At 39.4% G+C, this 17,311-nt stretch overlaps 2 protein-coding genes across 2 annotated transcripts; both read left to right on the top strand.

Annotated features, from left to right (window-relative positions):
- The first annotated feature begins 1,349 nt into the window (after positions 1 to 1,349).
- On the top strand, positions 1,350 to 2,297 carry LOC118844484 (olfactory receptor 10A5-like). The gene has a single exon (XM_036752379.1). The coding sequence runs from the start codon at positions 1,350 to 1,352 to the stop codon at positions 2,295 to 2,297; it is 948 nt and encodes a 315-aa protein (XP_036608274.1).
- A 12,089-nt stretch (positions 2,298 to 14,386) lies between these two features.
- LOC118843978 (olfactory receptor 10A4) lies at positions 14,387 to 15,334 on the top strand. The gene has a single exon (XM_036751783.1). It carries the CDS (start codon positions 14,387 to 14,389, stop codon positions 15,332 to 15,334), a length of 948 nt encoding a protein of 315 aa, XP_036607678.1.
- Positions 15,335 to 17,311: the final 1,977 nt, after the last annotated feature.

Genomic DNA, 17,311 nt, shown 5'->3' with positions numbered 1-17,311 from the left:
GAAATTGGGAGAAAATTTGTAATTCAAACTCTTGTGAAAATCAATGCTGAAAACTAAATATGCTAAATAAATAAATTTAAAATTTAAAAAAAAGGAAAAAAAAGAAGTTTCCTCCACCAATGCACATCAATAATTCAATTACAATCTAAGGCTTTAGAGATGTGCCTGGAGCACTTAAAGGTTAAGTGACTTGCCTATGATCAAATAGTATGTCCCAGTGGTAGGATTTAATCCCAAATCTTCCTGACTCCAAGGCTATCTACTATACCGTGCTGAAACTAGCCTCCTTGCTGCTCCCTGCCCAACAAATGCCATCTTCCAATTTCACGCATTTTTCACTGGCTATGCCCTATTCCTGGAATCCTCTCCCTCCTCATTTCTACCTCCCGACTTTTGGGGCTTCCTTCAAATCTCAGCTAAAAATCCCACTTTCTACAAGAAGCTTTGTCCAGTCCCCTTAATGATAGATTCAGGCCTCTGAGATTAGCTCCACTTTATCATATATATGTACACATGCATGTGCATGTATACATATATAAATATACATGCACATAATCTCCCCTTGTGAGCCCTGGGAGAGTAAGGACTATTTTTTGCCTTTCTTTGACACCTGTGCTTAGCACAGTACTTGGCATAGAAGATACTTAATAAATGCTTATTGACTTCATTTGATTCTCAGCTTCCCTATTTTACCAATGAAGAAATGCAGGCTCAGAAAAGTTAAATAATTTACCCATGATCACATAGATAGCATGGATAACCAGGAATCAAACTCAGATCTCTTCACCAAATCTAATATCCTTTAGAATAACCCACATTTTTACAGTATTTTTAGGGTTTAGATAGCCCTATCCCCAACAATCCTCTGAGATGGATAATACAAATATTAACATCATTTCACAGATGAAAAATCTGAGATTCAGTGATGTTACATAACTTATCCACAATCAAAAAAAATAGCAAGTATTAAGGAGTCAAAACCAGGTCTCTTTCTTCCAAGTCTATTATTCCTTCTCCTTCATAACACTGATTTCCATCTCTCTTAATGATCCCAAAAGAAAACAAATCCTGGTGTTGATAGACCCAAGATAACAAATTTCATCTTTTTGTGATTGTAATGAGTGTCTTACACTGTTCCAAAGGTTGGCCCAGCCCCGTCTCAGAGCTCAATCTTATACATAGGTATTCTGCTTGTGTCCTCAGTCTTTGGCCATACTAAGGACCTTCTTCCTCTAACCAAGGTCTTCCGTCCAGGGTACAGCAGAGAATTCTCAACTAGGAAACTAGACTCTGGCTTCTCCAGTGAAAACTTGTCTGTCTCTGCAGCCTGGGAGCAGTCTCTGGGGCCAATGGCTAAGGAGAATTGGACAACAGTGGATGAGTTTGTCCTCCTGAGCTTCTCTGCCCTGCAACCTGAACTTCAACTTCTGCTCTTTGTACTCTTTCTCACCATTCAACTTGTTACCTTGTTGGGCAACACCCTCATTATAGTGGTCACTACTGCTGACTCAGCCCTGCACAGTCCCATGTATTTCTTCCTCAGAAATCTTTCTGTGTTAGAGATTGGCTTTAATATGGTCATTGTACCCAAGATGCTGGGGACCCTATTGGCTCATGATGCAACCATTTCCTTTCTTAGCTGTGCCACTCAGATGTATTTCTTCTTCTTCTTTGGGGTCTCAGAGTGCTGCCTCCTGACCACGATGGCATATGACCGCTATGTGGCCATCTGTGATCCCCTGCGCTATCCAATCATCATGAGTCACAGGGTCTGTGTCCATCTGGCTGCTGCTTCATGGCTATCAGGTCTTCCTGTAGCCACTGTACAGGCCACATGGCTCTTCAGTTTCTCATTCTGTCATTCCAATAAGGTTAATCACTTTTTCTGTGACAGCCCACCTGTGCTAAGTCTGGTCTGTGGAGACACAACATTGTTTGAGGTCTATGCTATTATAGGGACCACTGTGTTTGTCATGACACCCTGCCTCTTTATACTGAGCTCTTATGCCCGTATTGTTGCTGCCATCCTCAGGATGCCTTCAGCCGAGGGGAAGCGCAAAGCCTTCTCTACCTGCTCTTCCCATCTTGTTGTAGTCTCCCTCTTCTATGGATCTCTCAGCCTCCTCTATTTTCGGCCCAAGTCCAATAACTCTCCTGAAAGCAAGAAAGTGCTTTCACTGTCCTATACAGTAGTGACCCCCATGTTGAATCCCATCATTTATAGCCTGAGGAATAATGAAGTGAAGGCAGCACTTTCTAGGACCTTCTTCAGGGCAATAAGCTTTTTCAAACTATGACATTCAGTTGTAGAGATAATTCCCCACTTTGTTACTAAATGGACTGGAGAGTTTGGAGAACAGGAGGAAAATCAGTTTGGTGTGTAGGATTCTACTGTTATCTGAGTGACAAGGACTGCTTATACCTGGGATACATTAGAGCAAGCTTGAAGTTCTCTAAAGAGGTGGTTAATGTCAACAGGAAGATGGATTGCTCTATACCTGGAGGATTAGTATTAACTGGAACCAATATTAGTCCATCCAAAATACTAGGAGGATACGGAAAGTGACAAATTAAGACCATATACCTGAGACTTTGAATATCCATATAGCCTGTACAGAAACCTAAAGGAGAGAGGCAAGCAATACCAACAAACATCATGAGTATACCAATCTCTTAACCTCTGAAGTGGATCCCAAGAAATTTAACTTTGGTGATTTTACAGTACCAGAATAATGGCAGAACTGATTGAGGTTGATGCTCAGAAGAAGAGAAAGCAGGTTTTCATTGCATATGTAGCATGTGAGATGTGCACAAAAAGAAGATCACAGAATGCAATTTAGATTTCCTACTGTTCCAGGAAAAATCTGGAAATATTTATTTATCTGCAATAGGAGACCACAGAAGCTATCTCAAGATATTTCTGATCAATGGTATCTTTGTATAGTCCAACAGCCTATATGCAGAACCTAGAATAGATGCAGGGATGAGGAATGGAAGGATATGACTGTGTGCAGGCTACCAGACTTTGAACAAAGGATTCAAAGGGGTTCACCAGTACATCACATTGAGAGTTCCAGATGCCCAAGACTGTCTGTTAGGCAGCCAGCTCTTCTCAGTATTGAACATTTGCAGAGGCTACTACCAGATTTTTATGACAAAAGAAGACAGTTTTCATCCACCCAGTGGATTTTGCTAGTTTCAATATATGCCCCAAGGCATCTCAGAGGTACTTCTCACTTCATAGTGACTAAGGAAGAAAGTAGGTGGAAACACAAACTACTGAAAGCATTGTTATACTTTGATGACTTCATTGTCTTTGGGAAGAATATGAAGAAAGACTGATAAAAGTATTACCTGTTCACCAGCTCAGCATCAGCATGGCAACTGCTGGTGATGCACACAAACACATACACATACACACACATACATATTTGTTCTTGGTCTGTGATTTCATCATAGTAGGAGACTCCCCAGTGTAAAAATTCCTTCACTAGAGTAGATCAGCAACTCTTCTGCAACTTAAAGTCTAAAAGGTTTGCTTGGAATACTGACAGGTTAAGTAACTTGCCCATGAACCCATGGTCACAAATCTAAAATATGCCAGATAGGACATATACCCATTCCTTCCTATAAAGCGGTTTGCAAACCTTAAAGAGCTTTATATATGTGAGCTAAAAGTATTATCACTTAGTGGCAAAGTAACATACCTGTTGGAGAGTTAGCCTTATAGAAAGGAAAAACTGGGTTCAGGTCTTGCCTTTGTACACACTGGCTGTGCAACCCTGGACAAGTCACTTAACCTTTCAGTGCCTCAGAAAATTCTCTAAGATTATAAATTGCATAACAGGTACTAATTTTCATTAGTAGATGGAATTCTTAATCTAAATATCCCTACAGTAATGAAATTATAAATTCAGTCAAAAGAGAAATATTATCATTATTACTAATCCAATGGTTGGCACTCTAGAACACTATACAACATGGCTTCTCTGTCTTTCAACTAGTAGTGAAAAAAGAAAAGAGGATCTCTTCATAAATACAGATCTCTCCTTGTATTCAATATGGGTAGAGAAAAGTAAATCAACAATTTTAGATCAATAAGCTCCTTCCTAACCTACAGCCTTCATTGAAATCTTTCTTCAGTTTCCTTTCTTCCATGATGAATGATTTAAGTTATTGTAGAATTTCTCTAGATCTTGTTTTCCAACACTTGAATCCTGTTTTTCCTCCCTAAATGTTATTTTCATTTAGCCATCCATCTAGTCAAGAATCTATATTGAGTTGACATTCTGATTAACCAACTGATCAGCTGATAAACATTTAGTAAGAGACTCTTAGAAGTGCTAAGGGTATGAAGACAAAAAAAAATGAAACAAAGGCTGCTCCCAAGGAGTTCTGATTCTACTGCAGAAGACAACGTGTACCTAGAGAAATGCAATGATGTGGGGGAGAGGTAATAGTACAAAAAGTGTCCATTCTTAGAGCAGTTCTGTGGAGGATGGATTGAAGAGAGAAATGAAGTTGGGAAATTAGGAGGTCATTGCAATAGTTTAGGCAAAAGGTGATGAGAGCCTGCACTAAGGTAGTGGCTGAGTGAGAGGAGAAAAGACCACACATGTGAGAACTGTTGTGGAGAGACAGAAATGGCAATATATTAAGGATGAGAAGTGAAGAAAAGGTAAGGATGACTATACGGTTGCAAACCTGTGTAACTAGGAAAAATTGGTAACCTAAACTAAAACAGGGCAGTTATTCATGGGTCATTCTACTTAGATCCAAAGGACCATAAGCAGAAATGATGTTAAAGAGTAAAAATGTAGAGTTTCCTGCTATGCTGTATGGTAGACTGGCTTCTATCATTATATCTCAGTCATTTGTTTTTTGAGAAATATCTGTGGAAAACATATTTTCAGATTATGAAAGGGCCAAGACTCAGTCAACTGAGTGACAAGGACTAGACATATTTGGGATGCTTATGAGTGAACTTGAAGTTTCCAAAGAAAGTTTTTGATGTTAATGCCTTATACCATATTCAATAATGTATTCAAAATGGATGCACAACCTAAATGCTAAAGTTCTGACTATAAATAAATTACATGAGAAGCAGATCATACACCTTTCACAGCAATGGGTAGTACATGTTTGTAATTGAACAAAGGATAGAGACAATTGCAAAAAATAAAACAAATTTTTGATCACAGGAAATTGTAAAGCTTTTCTATAAAGAAAATAACTATCTAGGGAAAAATAAGCAGTTAAATGGGGGAGTGGATCTTTGTGTTAAATTTCTTGAATGATTTTGGAATCCAAGATATTGAAATAACTAAAAGAAAACTATACACCAAAAGCTATACCCCAATAGTTATATGGTCAAAGGATATGAGCACACTGTACTAAAATGAGAATTACGAACTATTCACAAGAATGAAAGAATGCTCCAAATTAGTATAAATAAGATAAAACAACCCTGAAGTTTCAGCTCCCATCTAGCAAACTGGCAGAGATGACAAAAGACAGGAATTTAATATTGGAGAGGTTTGGGGAAGATAGGCACACTAGTGCACTGTTTGTAGGACTGTGAATCTGTACAACCATTTTGAAAAGCAATTTGGAATTGTAAGAAATGGGAGGAGGAGTTTTGTTTCCACAGTACTGAAGGTATACTTCTTCCCCCCTCCCCCACCCCAGTTTTAGCAGAAACCAGGGCTCAGGTCAGTCAGGTGAAAGGTCAGAGGTTTGTATACATGCTTAAATGAGCCATTTGAGGAGAGCATGAGGTAGGCAGTCAGGGGAACTAAAGAGGCCAAACCGGTTGAACCAGTTCAAGCTTATCAAGGGTCTGGTCTTGGTCAGGAGTCCAGGCCTACTGATTTGCATAAGCATATGTTAAAGAGGGAAGGTAGGGGAAATAAAGAATGTAGATTAATCCTAAACTCAGACAAGGAAAATCTAATTACCTTCACTTCTGCTTCTGTATCCTTATTATCCTACCTATATAAACTCTATAACTTGGGAGTATTATGTAAAAAGTAAAGAATGCAAACTAACCATAACTCAAGCAAGAGTAGAGGTGATGGTTACCGCCACTCCTGCAGCTGTATCAGTGTGAGTGTTCCCAGTGAGCACTACACCCACTCTCTCGAGGAGCATAATAAATGCCTTCCTCTACCCACTCTGGTCCTGAGTTCTTTGGGTGAGAATGGGCAAATCACATGGATCTTCCCAAGGTCATGCTACCAGGAAAGCAATGAGCTGTGGAAGCACGTCTCAGGCTAATTTCCTGACCCTGCCTTGGGGAGTCCTGTGATCTCCACTGTGGTGTTAAGAGGGCTACCACTCAGGATTTCCCCGGGGGAACCCTGTGATCTGCACAGCCTTCTTAAGGGGACATCACTTGGGTCTTCTGGCCCTGTCTCGGGAGCCTTGTGATCTTACCGCCATTCTAAGGGGCCATTGCTTGGGTCCTCCTTAGGGTCTGACCCCTAGGAGCCCTGTTATCCCCACAGATTAAGGGGGCTACCACTCGTCCTTCCTCTGGGAGTCCTGTGGTCTGCACAGCTTTCCTTAGGGATTATCATGGGGTTCTTCCTCAGGACTTTGGCCCTGCGTAGGAAGTCCAGTGATCCCCAAAACCGTGTTTCTCACAGGAATTATACAAATAAAGTGGCTAAAATGCCCACACCCTGTAGCCCAGAGATTTTACTACTATGCATAAATCCTGTGCTTTGATAAAAAGCAAGTTCTTATATACATTAAAATATTTGTAGCAGAACTTTGTTTTGTAGAAGTAAATAACAAGTCAATAAGCATTTATTAAGTGCCTACTATGTTCCAGACCTTGTGCAAAGGTCTGGGAAAACTGGAAACAAATTAGGTGCTCATCAGATGGGGAATGGCTAAATCCATTGTGGTACATGAATATAATGGAAAATTATTATGCTGTAAGAAATGATTAATGTGATGGATACAGATGAATACAAAATTGTGAAAAGACTTACATGAACTGATGCAAAGTGAAGTATTCAGAGCCAAGAAATCAATATACATTACTACTAGAGTATAAATATAAAAAACAACTACAAAACAATTGAAAATGATTGTTATAAAATTATAGAGTTTGATTTCAAAGAAGAGATATAAGAAGACATCTCCCTTCACTCCTTTGCAGAGGCAGGGGGATGTCCACAGTTGTGGAATGCAGCATATATTGTCAGATCTTTTCAACATATTGATCAGTTTTGCTTGATTTTTTTTCTCTTCTCATGTTTTTCTTTTTTAAAAAATTCTTTGTTCTGTGAGATGGCTATACCTTTGACTACATGGACCATTGTCAGCAAGTTTATATCTCTGCTTTTTAGTGTACTGTCCAGATTTGCCATAACTTTCCTTCCAAGGGGTAAGTGTCTTTTAATTTCATGGCTGAAGTAACTGTTACTGTGATCTTTGACCCCAATAATATAAAATCTGACAATGCTTCCATTTCCTCTTCCCCTATTTGCCAGGAAGTGATGGGACCAGTTGCCAAGATCTTAGGTTTTTTGATGTTAAGCTTCAAGCCACCTTTTACACTGCTCTTTCACCCTCACCAGGAGGTTTCTTAATTCCTCTTCACTTTCTGCCATCAGAATGTTACCATCTGCATATCTGAGATTGTAGATATTTCTCCCAGTAACCTTAATTCCAGATTTTTATTATTCATCCAGCCTAGTATTTTGCATGACATACTCTGCATAAAAGTTAAATAAACGAGGTAATAATATGCAACCTTATCATACTCTTTTCCCAGTCTTAAGTCAATCGGTTGTTCCATGTTCGGTTATAACTGTTGCTTCTTGGCCCACATATCAGAGATAAAGTATGCTATACCAAAGCTGTTTCAAAAAATACAGAACTCAGTACCATAGAATTTGGAGAATATTTGTTCCTGATAGAGAACTGGCTAACATTCTAGCCTCTACAGTAAACTTTCTCAGAAAGAGGGGTCCTCTAATTCTGCTTCCCTATAACCTCACCAGGCACAACAGGGAACACTATGCCTTGAATTGCCTTCTGGGGAAAATGCCACTCCTCTGATTAAAGCAAAATCAACAGACTCCCTACAGACCCCAAAATGCTGAGGCCCCTAATACTTATGTCCTTGTTGTAAGCATATACTCCCCTCATCTACTCCCATGCTGCTGAAGGGAATGAGACAATGTCACTGGATTTCTTTCCTCTTGTGACTCTGCCACTATGGCACTCCTAGTTTCATGGAAATCAGAATCTCTTGGGAAATGTTTTTGAGATGCTATAGGACACTGAAGAAGGGAGCAACTCTTCCCAAATGTCATTTCTGGGTTATTGTTTTTTTTTCCATTCCCAATCATTGCCTCTTCTTCTGAGAATGCTGAGCAGTTTGAGATCATTTCACAAAGCACAGAATCTCTCTGGGTCTATGGGGTTTGCCCCATACTCTGTAGGGATAAGGCAAGGCTTGGAGTTATTTTGATCAGAATCATATCAATTGACATTCTCACTACATATGAAAGTAACTAAAGGGGTTAAGAGATATTGTTTATATCCTACCTCCAAAGGCAACAGGAAACATCATTTCATGCAACTTTCGGCCATCTTGTAATCCCAAGACCATGTTTTATAAGCAATAGTCTCCATGCACTGTACCCAATGGTTACTTTGATACTGTTGCTCATTGGCTGTCTTTTATCAGGACAAATGATGGCTTTCCCTACCCAATGTTGTTTACAAGATGCAGGGCAAACATGCCCATGCCAAGCCAGAAATGCGGCAAAGATACACGGAAATGGGCAAATTGGCATGTTCTTTCAGTTTCTCCTGGGCCCAAACACAGTATGTTAATACCAGTCTCCTGAGCTCTAATTATCTGCCCAGCCATCTGCTCAGAAGCTGGAAGCTGTGGCTGAAACTTTCTTCCAATCATGAGGACAGAGTCTTCAGGAATCCCATCTCACCCTCCCGACAAGAGACAGTTTTGTGATTTTTTACGTATGACTCTCAAGGAAGAGGGACCCTGGAGAATTCCCCATCCCTATGGTCTCTAGGAACAGCTAAAAAAAAAAGTCATTGTAATCCAGGCCAAAATTCATCTCAAGTGAGTAACACAGCCCCAGCCTGGGCACTCCTGAAGTGTTAGACACAGGCTAAATCCAAGGCTACTCTGAAATGCCTGAAGCAGATGACTTTATCAGGTACATAAAGAACAGAAGCTGGGGAAGGCATTATGGATTTTCTATAGAAAGAATAATCTCTCCATTTCTACCACTTCTGTTTTCACATCTCACTCTCACAAGGATGGGAGGCATAGAGGTCAAAGTTTGGAGGCATAAATAAGAATGTAAGGGATTGGGAGTAAAGGCTTGGAGACATCAGCAAGCTTTAACGAGTTAGGAGGACAAGCAAGAAAACATTTCCCATCACCATTTTTCCTAACTCTGGGAGACTGGAAAGAGGAAAGGAAATACAGAGAGAAATGGAAAAAAAGGGAGGGAAGGAGGGAGAGAGGGAGAAAAGGAAGGAAGGAAGGAAAAGAGGGAGAGTGGGAGGGAGGAGAAAAGAAAAAGTGAGAAATTATAATTGTTGGGATGTCTTAAGACACAGTGACTGGGAATTCCCAGATGCAATGACTAGGAATAAAGGGTTATTCCTCTAGAAGACCCTGAATTGTTGCCAGAAGGTAAGTGTCCTTCTCATCTCTGTTGCTCGTCAGTGTTTCATTAGTGCCACATGACTGAATAATCCAGGGAGGTCAGCAAGCTCCCTGTGCCTCAGTTTCTTCTCTCTTCTCTACTTCTCATGCTTTATTTTCCCTTAAGTCTGTTGGGCAAGGTCTAGGCTACTTTGTCTTGGATTATTTCCCAGACAGAGCTACAGAGACAAAAACAATAATAGCAATGCTTCAAACTTTCCTATCACCTTCATATGACCATAGACTTAAAGCTGGAAGGAACCTGAAAGGTCATCTAGTCCAATCCCTTCATTTACAGGGAAATAAACTAAAACCTAAAGGGAGGAAATGACTTGCCCAAGATCACAAAACTAAAAATTCAAAATCAGGATTCAAACCCAGAACTTTGGTTGTACTTCTCAGAGTGTTTTCACATCTAATTCATTACACCCACCAAGAGCCCTGTGAAATAGGGTTGTATCCCCATTTTCCAGATGGGGTAACTGAGAGACGGAGAGGTTAGGGGACTTAGAATCACATCAAGAGTTAGTGGCAGGATTGAAGTTTCTATCTTGTTAATGGTAAAGTATTTTTTCAGTTATATCATGCTTCCTAGCAGCCACCTCTGAATCTCCTGAGGTATGCTGAGTTTGGGGTTTTTAGTTTCCTTTCCTAATCAGTTCTGCTTCCTTGGTCCTCTTCTCTCAGCTATCCCAACTGCTTCCTACTTTTGAAAAAGTTTTAGTTATTGCAGAAACTCCCACTTCCTTGGGTGTGTCTAGGAATGTGGTTCTCTGATTAAAAGCTGACCACAGAACATACACCAGGGACAATTTACAAGTAATATTTCAGGCCCAATCAGACCTGAGGATTATATAGAGACCTAAGAAATGTACTTTCCTTGGAACAACTCCATGAAGTGGATAGTTTAATTATTGTCATTCCTCCACTGTACAGATAAGGAAACTGAGACTTTAAGAGGTTCAGTGACTTGCTCAAGGTCAAAGAGTTAGTGAATGTCTGAGATGGGATTTGAATGCAGTTCTTTTGACTAGAAGTCAATCACTCATTCCTCCACATCTCACTGCCTCTCCTGTACCTTCTATTCCTCTGACCTTTGACCTTGAAGAGATCCAGTTGTACTCTCATATGAGTGTGATAAGAATACAGATTTGAATTTCTGAAAACTCATTTGACTTTCCTTAGTGGTATTCAGTGCTTCTCCACACCCTCCATTCACTTTGTTCCTTCATGTCTTGAGGAATAAGCTAAGTGACCTTTTCCCTTTGTACCTGACTTTGATCTACAGGGGTTTTCAGAGGACCTCCAACACTCAGACCTTTTAGGATGCAGATCACATCTATCATTTTATGTTTGAGAAAATAATAAAGGAGTAAGAATGAAAGGACTCTGTTTACTGATATTTTGTACATGTAGGTGCAAATGTACAAAATTCCTAGACAGATATGTCTGGGTAATGCCTTCATTTTTAGAATGTCAGAACTAAGAATGGCAGTGATGAGAGAAGACATGAACATAAGATAAAGAACCAAGGCCAGGAAATCTTTAGAACAAGGAAAGCCAGATATAAGATAGGCACAAAGGAGGATCAGTGGATCTAGATGGAACTAGAAGCCAATGACCACAGAAAAGCTGGGAGTCTGGGCGAAATAGCATAGTAGCCTGGAATGGCAACAAGAACCAGAACACCAGGCAAAGAGTAAGAGAGCAAGAGGAGATCAGAGACCCAAGTGAAGGAAGAAATGGCAAGTAAGGAATTTGAACCTTCGTGTGGTATCTTAGTATCAGGGCACAACTACCAAGATTATTATTATTGATTGGGCTATTTCTAAGCATTCAGAAAGGGAAGCAGTGATCACTATGAAATAGCATGAGTTAATTTAGAGCAACTCATACTACACTGACCTCATTACTTTTGTGTCTTAAAGGATTACTTTTTAACCATAGAAATTTAGATTTCAACAATAAATCTGGCGAAGTTTTTCAGGATAACCTCATGAGGAAGAAGGAGAAATAAAAGTGAATTAGGTAAAATATTAACTGCTTAAATGATCAAAAATAAAAATGATAAAAAGTGTTGGTGAATGGATCAATGTCATTCTGGAGGATGTTAGCATAAAGTAAAAGACAGTACAGCCAAACTGCAAAATGAGAGGAAGGACGTGCAGCCATGGCACCAGGAAGCACATTGGTGCTTCTGTTTGGAGAGGACTATGAATAGGAACGTACTAAAGCCATGGACTACAACGGACATTGCTGCCGTTGGATCTTTCAATTGGCCTCCACAAAGCTGTCATGAGAGATTGAATGTGAAAGCTAACGGGAGTGTTGGGGAGGAAGGAGGCTTCTGAAATGGAAAGATTTTGTCCATGGGTGGGGTCTGTGTGCATGCGTACATGCATGAGTGTGTGCGTGTGCATGTGTGTGCATATGTGTGTGTGTGTGTGTGTGTATGTATTCCATTTCCCACTCAGGAATGGCAACCAGCAGGGGGATGTGCCATTATGTGTCCTTGGTATAGTACTGTAAATTAAGAAACTTTGAAGCAATCATACAGTCCAATCCCACAGTCATAAAGAGGAGTAAATCAAGACCCAGAGAGTTTAGGTGATTTGTCCAAGATCACACAGATAGCAAGTAATAACAATAATAACTAAACTTACATATTGCTTACTATGTGTTAGACACTGTGCCAAGTGCTTTACAATTGTTTTCTCATTTGTTCTCGTTTGATACTCACAACAACCCTAGGAGATAAGTGCTGCTATCATTTGCATTTTACAGATGAGGAAACTGAGGCAGAGGTTTTTTTTTTTAATGGTTTGCACAGGGTCACACAGCTTAGTAAGTGTCTGAGGTCTTCCTGACTCCAGAAACAGAAGCAACAGGGAACAGACACTGCAGGTGTAAAAAATGGTTGTTACAAGTAACTTGAAACTTGTCTCTGCTGAACTCTACCCTCATCAGATCACATCGGTAATGAATTGTTCAAGGGCACCGCATTTCAAAAAGGATGGTGACAGTCTGGAATGAAGACACCAGAGGTCAGCCAGATTTTTAGGATCATAGAATTAAAGCTGAAAGAGACTTCAAAAGTTGTCTAATTGATTCTGCTTATTCTATACGTAAGAAAACTGAGGCCCAGAAAATGTAGGGCCTCACATAAGAAAAGTTTTTGCCTATTCACTATGATTAACAATTTTCATTGGCTTTAGTTTCAACCTTGAGAAAGAGGATCAATAAACAATAAAGGCAAAAGATCTTGATCTTGAAATAGGGTTGCTGCAGCCAAATTACCCAATGTAAATATAAGGATGAATTGAAAAAATTGAGGATGTTTAGTCTATAGAAAAAAAAGATTTAAAGGACCATGATAGCTCTCTTGAGATATTTAATGGACTCTCCTTCCGGAAAGACTTGTTTTGTTCAGCCCCAGGTGGCAAAAGTTGCAGGAAGCAAACCTTTAAATATAAAAAACTTAGAGGAGTTGAAGAGAAGAGGAAAGAGAAAATAAATTCTTGTTAACTAAAAGAAATTTAAAAAGAACTTCTGATCATGGTTTGCCAAAAGTCAATTGGCTAACTTGCTGGGGACACTAAAGAAGGTATAGATTTGATTAGATGATATGTCCTGTCTGTGCAGTTTTAAAAGTCTATAGTTGACATAACTACATTGGCCTGGTTATCTTTCACATGACCTAGAGTTTGGTCTTTACTGTATCTCATGAATTACTGTAGCTATGAAAATATAGCAATGTACACATTGACACTAACATAAGTTTATAGGCATAATAAAAAATTTTAATGAAGGAAAAAACATCCACCACCACCCCAAAAAAGAGTAGTACATCAAAGAAAATTAAGACTCATGCTTCTGACAAATGAGGTCTCCCCCTGGTGTTGGAACTAACATAAATTATTAGACTGATCTGAGTAATAGCTAATTCCTCATCCGTGTCAGATTCCCTCCTGTTTCTGATGGCACCTCCTGTGGCTCTCAGAGCATCAGATGAAGAGGGCTGGGATCCTACCCTTAATCTCTGTGTGCCTCTCTTTAGGTTGAGAGCTCTTTGAGGGGAGAACTTTTTTTCATTAGAGAGTTCCCTACTAGGAAGATTTGTACTTCTCCTTTCTTTGTACCCTAGTCCAGGGCTCTGATCACAGGGAAGGCAATGATTAGCTAATAAAAAAGTGTTGTGTTGATTACAATGTTTCCCAACTTTCATTTTGCAGATAAGATTCCCCTGTCTAATTTCAACAGCTTTCACTGTTGCTGCAAGAGCCGTGCTGGATGTGCTTCATCTCTTAGAAAACTGACAGACAAAGGGAGAGAGGGAAGAAGGATACAATGGTGAAACACCTTTTGTGACAAACCCCGGCAGAGAAGCCAGATCATGAAAAACCTAAAGGGTTAAAGGTGGTCTACATGATGTTTTTATTTATCCTATAGGATGTGGAACAGTGCCAGATGTTTGTCTTTCAGAAGATGTAGGTGCTTGGATCTTCAGACACTTGAGGAGAAAGACAGGACAAAAAAGTAAAGGAGAAGATTCATATGAAGGCATTTTTCTGTAAGGTAAAATGGAGGTATAAGACAGTGGATGATAAATTCTCCATCCCCTTGGGGCTGAAAGGAATCTTTCACCTCCCTAAAGTTTGAACACTCTACAAGTTCTGGCCAAGAATGGTTTGGGGGAATTGGACAACAGTGAGTGAATTTGTCCTTGTGAGCTTCTCTGCCCTGCCCCCTGAGTTACAGGTTCTGCTCTTCCTGCTGTTTCTGATTATTTATTTTGTCACTTTTATGGGCAATGTCCTTATCATCCTGGTCACTACCGCTGACTCTGCTCTACATAGCCCCATGTACTTCTTCCTCAAGAACCTGTCCTTCCTGGAAATTAGTTTCAACATGGTCATTGTGCCCAAGATGCTAAGTACCCTGCTCACCAAAGACACAACTATCTCTTTTCTTGGCTGTGCAACTCAAATGTATTTTTTCTTCTTCTTTGGGGCTGCTGAGTGCTGCCTTCTCGCTACCATGGCCTATGACCGCTATGTGGCTATCTGTGACCCTTTGCGTTACCCAGTCCTCATGGACCAGAAAGCCTGTGTCCAGCTGGCTGCTGCCTCTTGGTTCTCCGGGTTTCCTGTGGCCACGGTACAAACAACATGGATTTTCAACTTCCCATTTTGTGGTCCAAACAGAGTAAACCACTTTTTCTGTGACAGCCCTCCCGTAATTGCACTGGTTTGTGCTGACACCTCCCTATTTGAGCTGGAGGCACTGACAGCCACAGTCTTATTCATCCTCTTTCCTTTCCTCCTCATCCTGGGGTCCTATGTGCGAATCCTCTCCACCATCTTCAGGATGCCATCGGCAGAAGGAAAGCACAAGGCTTTCTCTACTTGCTCTTCCCACCTAGTTGTTGTTTCCCTCTTTTATAGCACTGCCATCCTCACCTACTTCCGGCCCCGGTCCAGCACCTCACCTGAGAATAAGAAGCTGCTCTCACTGTTTTACACAGTAGTGACTCCCATGTTGAACCCTATTATCTACAGCCTGAGGAACAGTGAAGTGAAAGCTGCACTCCAGCGGACCCTCCGAAAGGCCCTCAGCTCCCAGAAATTATGATTAATTTTGCTAGAAATGGAATTGAGTTGAGAATTGAACTGAATTAAATTAAATTGAGAATTAAAGGAAAGAAGTAAAAAGGCAAAATGGTCAAGGAGATAAAGGGCTGAACATGGAGTCAAGAAGACTTGGATTCAAATTTCATCCCTGATACTTATTATCTATGTGCAAATCACTTAAGCTCCTTGTGTCTCAGTTTCCTCATGTCTAAAATAAGGATACTAATACTTATAGTACCTGCCACCCATGTTTGTTGTGAAGTTCAAATGAGATAATGCATGTAAAACACTTACTCTAATATTGACCTAAAGCAGTATGTCAATGTTAGAAATGCAATTAGAACAACTCTAAAATTTCACCTAAAATTTCACTTTAAAGTGGCAAAAATGACAAAAGAGGCTCAATGTTAGTCAATGTTGGAAGGGTTATGGGAATACAGTTACATTTTTACTGAATCTATGAATTGGTCCAAACATTCTAGAAAACAATTTGGAATTTTGGTTTAAAAAAAGTGACAAAATTGTTCATATCCTTCGAGCTAAAAATCCCACTCCTAGGCAAAGACAGAAGGAATGGTCCTATCCAAACTGTAATATTCCTAGCAACACTTTTCTGGGGCAGCAAAGAGCTAGAAACAAAATTAGGTTCCATTTACAGTAGAATATCTAAACATAACATGGTATATGGATGTAATAGAATATTGCAACACTATCACATTCTTTGTAATAACCTCTGAATGAGAAGGATTCAAATAAACATGGGAAAACTTAAGTGAACTTATATAGAGTGAAGCAAGCAGAACCAGACAACAATAAAGTACAGTAACAACAAATATTGAATGCCAAAATACTATAATGGCCAGAATTGTCCCAGGAGGAGAGCTGCACCTCTCTTTCTTCAGTGCATAGGTGGGAGACCATGAAATATAGAATATACTTTCAGATACGCCATTGATATATTTGTTGATTTTGCTAAAGTACTTTTTTGCCCTCTTTCTTTTATAAACTTTGTTACAAAGGATGGCTTGCTGTATAGGGGAGGGGTGAGAAATATATAAAGAAATGAACGAATTAGGAAAACAAAAGACATTTGGAAAGATGAAACAATTTATTTTTTTAATTATCATAGGTCCCAGGAAAAAATAAAACACATGAAAAATAATAAAGCTTTTATACCATAATCACACAACTTAACCCCATAGTCTTCTCTTTTGAGCTTTGGAGATGGTAGCTTCTAATTTTGCCCTATATGCAATGAATTCACCTAGCGTTACAACAGAAAGGGTAAACAACTATGTACGGGGCAGGGAGAAAGACAGCATCGTAGAGTTAGTCTTCCACTTGATAGGAAAAAGGATAAACCCAAATTCAGTCCTCTAAAGAGGAAGAGGCCTCCATCCCCCAACACAAAAATGGCTTTCAAAACATTATCCTTGGTGGTATGAATAGAAGAAAAACTACATCAATAGTCAAGAGAGATACTAAACAGTGAAAAAATCTGATACAATGCTAATCAATCGTAAGAAAATATCTTAATCTGAAAAAAATAGTATTGAAGGCAAATGGATAAAAATATAAACTCAATTCTCACAATTTTAAATGTAAATGGAATTAAATAATCCAATTAAAAGAAAAAGAGTATCATATTTTGTTTAATAAAAAACCCACAATCTGTTGCTTATAAGAAACACATTTATTAAAAACAAAAATATAGAAAGAATAAAAATAAGTGTCCAGAAAAAATTTATTATCCAGCAATTGAATTTTTAAACATAGAATTGCAATCATGCTATCAGACAAAGCAAAAACAAACACTCAAAACATAGAAAGGGATAAACAAGAAAATTTCATTATGCTGAAAAGAACCATAGACAACATACCAATATCAATATTACACTTATATGCCCCAAATGTCCTGGCATCCAAATTCATAAAAGAAAAATTAACTGAGCTGCAAAAAGACATAGACAGTAACACA

This window comes from Trichosurus vulpecula, chromosome 3 (assembly GCF_011100635.1).
Source record: "Trichosurus vulpecula isolate mTriVul1 chromosome 3, mTriVul1.pri, whole genome shotgun sequence".
Taxonomy (NCBI): Eukaryota; Metazoa; Chordata; class Mammalia; order Diprotodontia; family Phalangeridae; genus Trichosurus; species Trichosurus vulpecula.
This window is presented reverse-complemented; position numbering and strand designations above follow the sequence as displayed.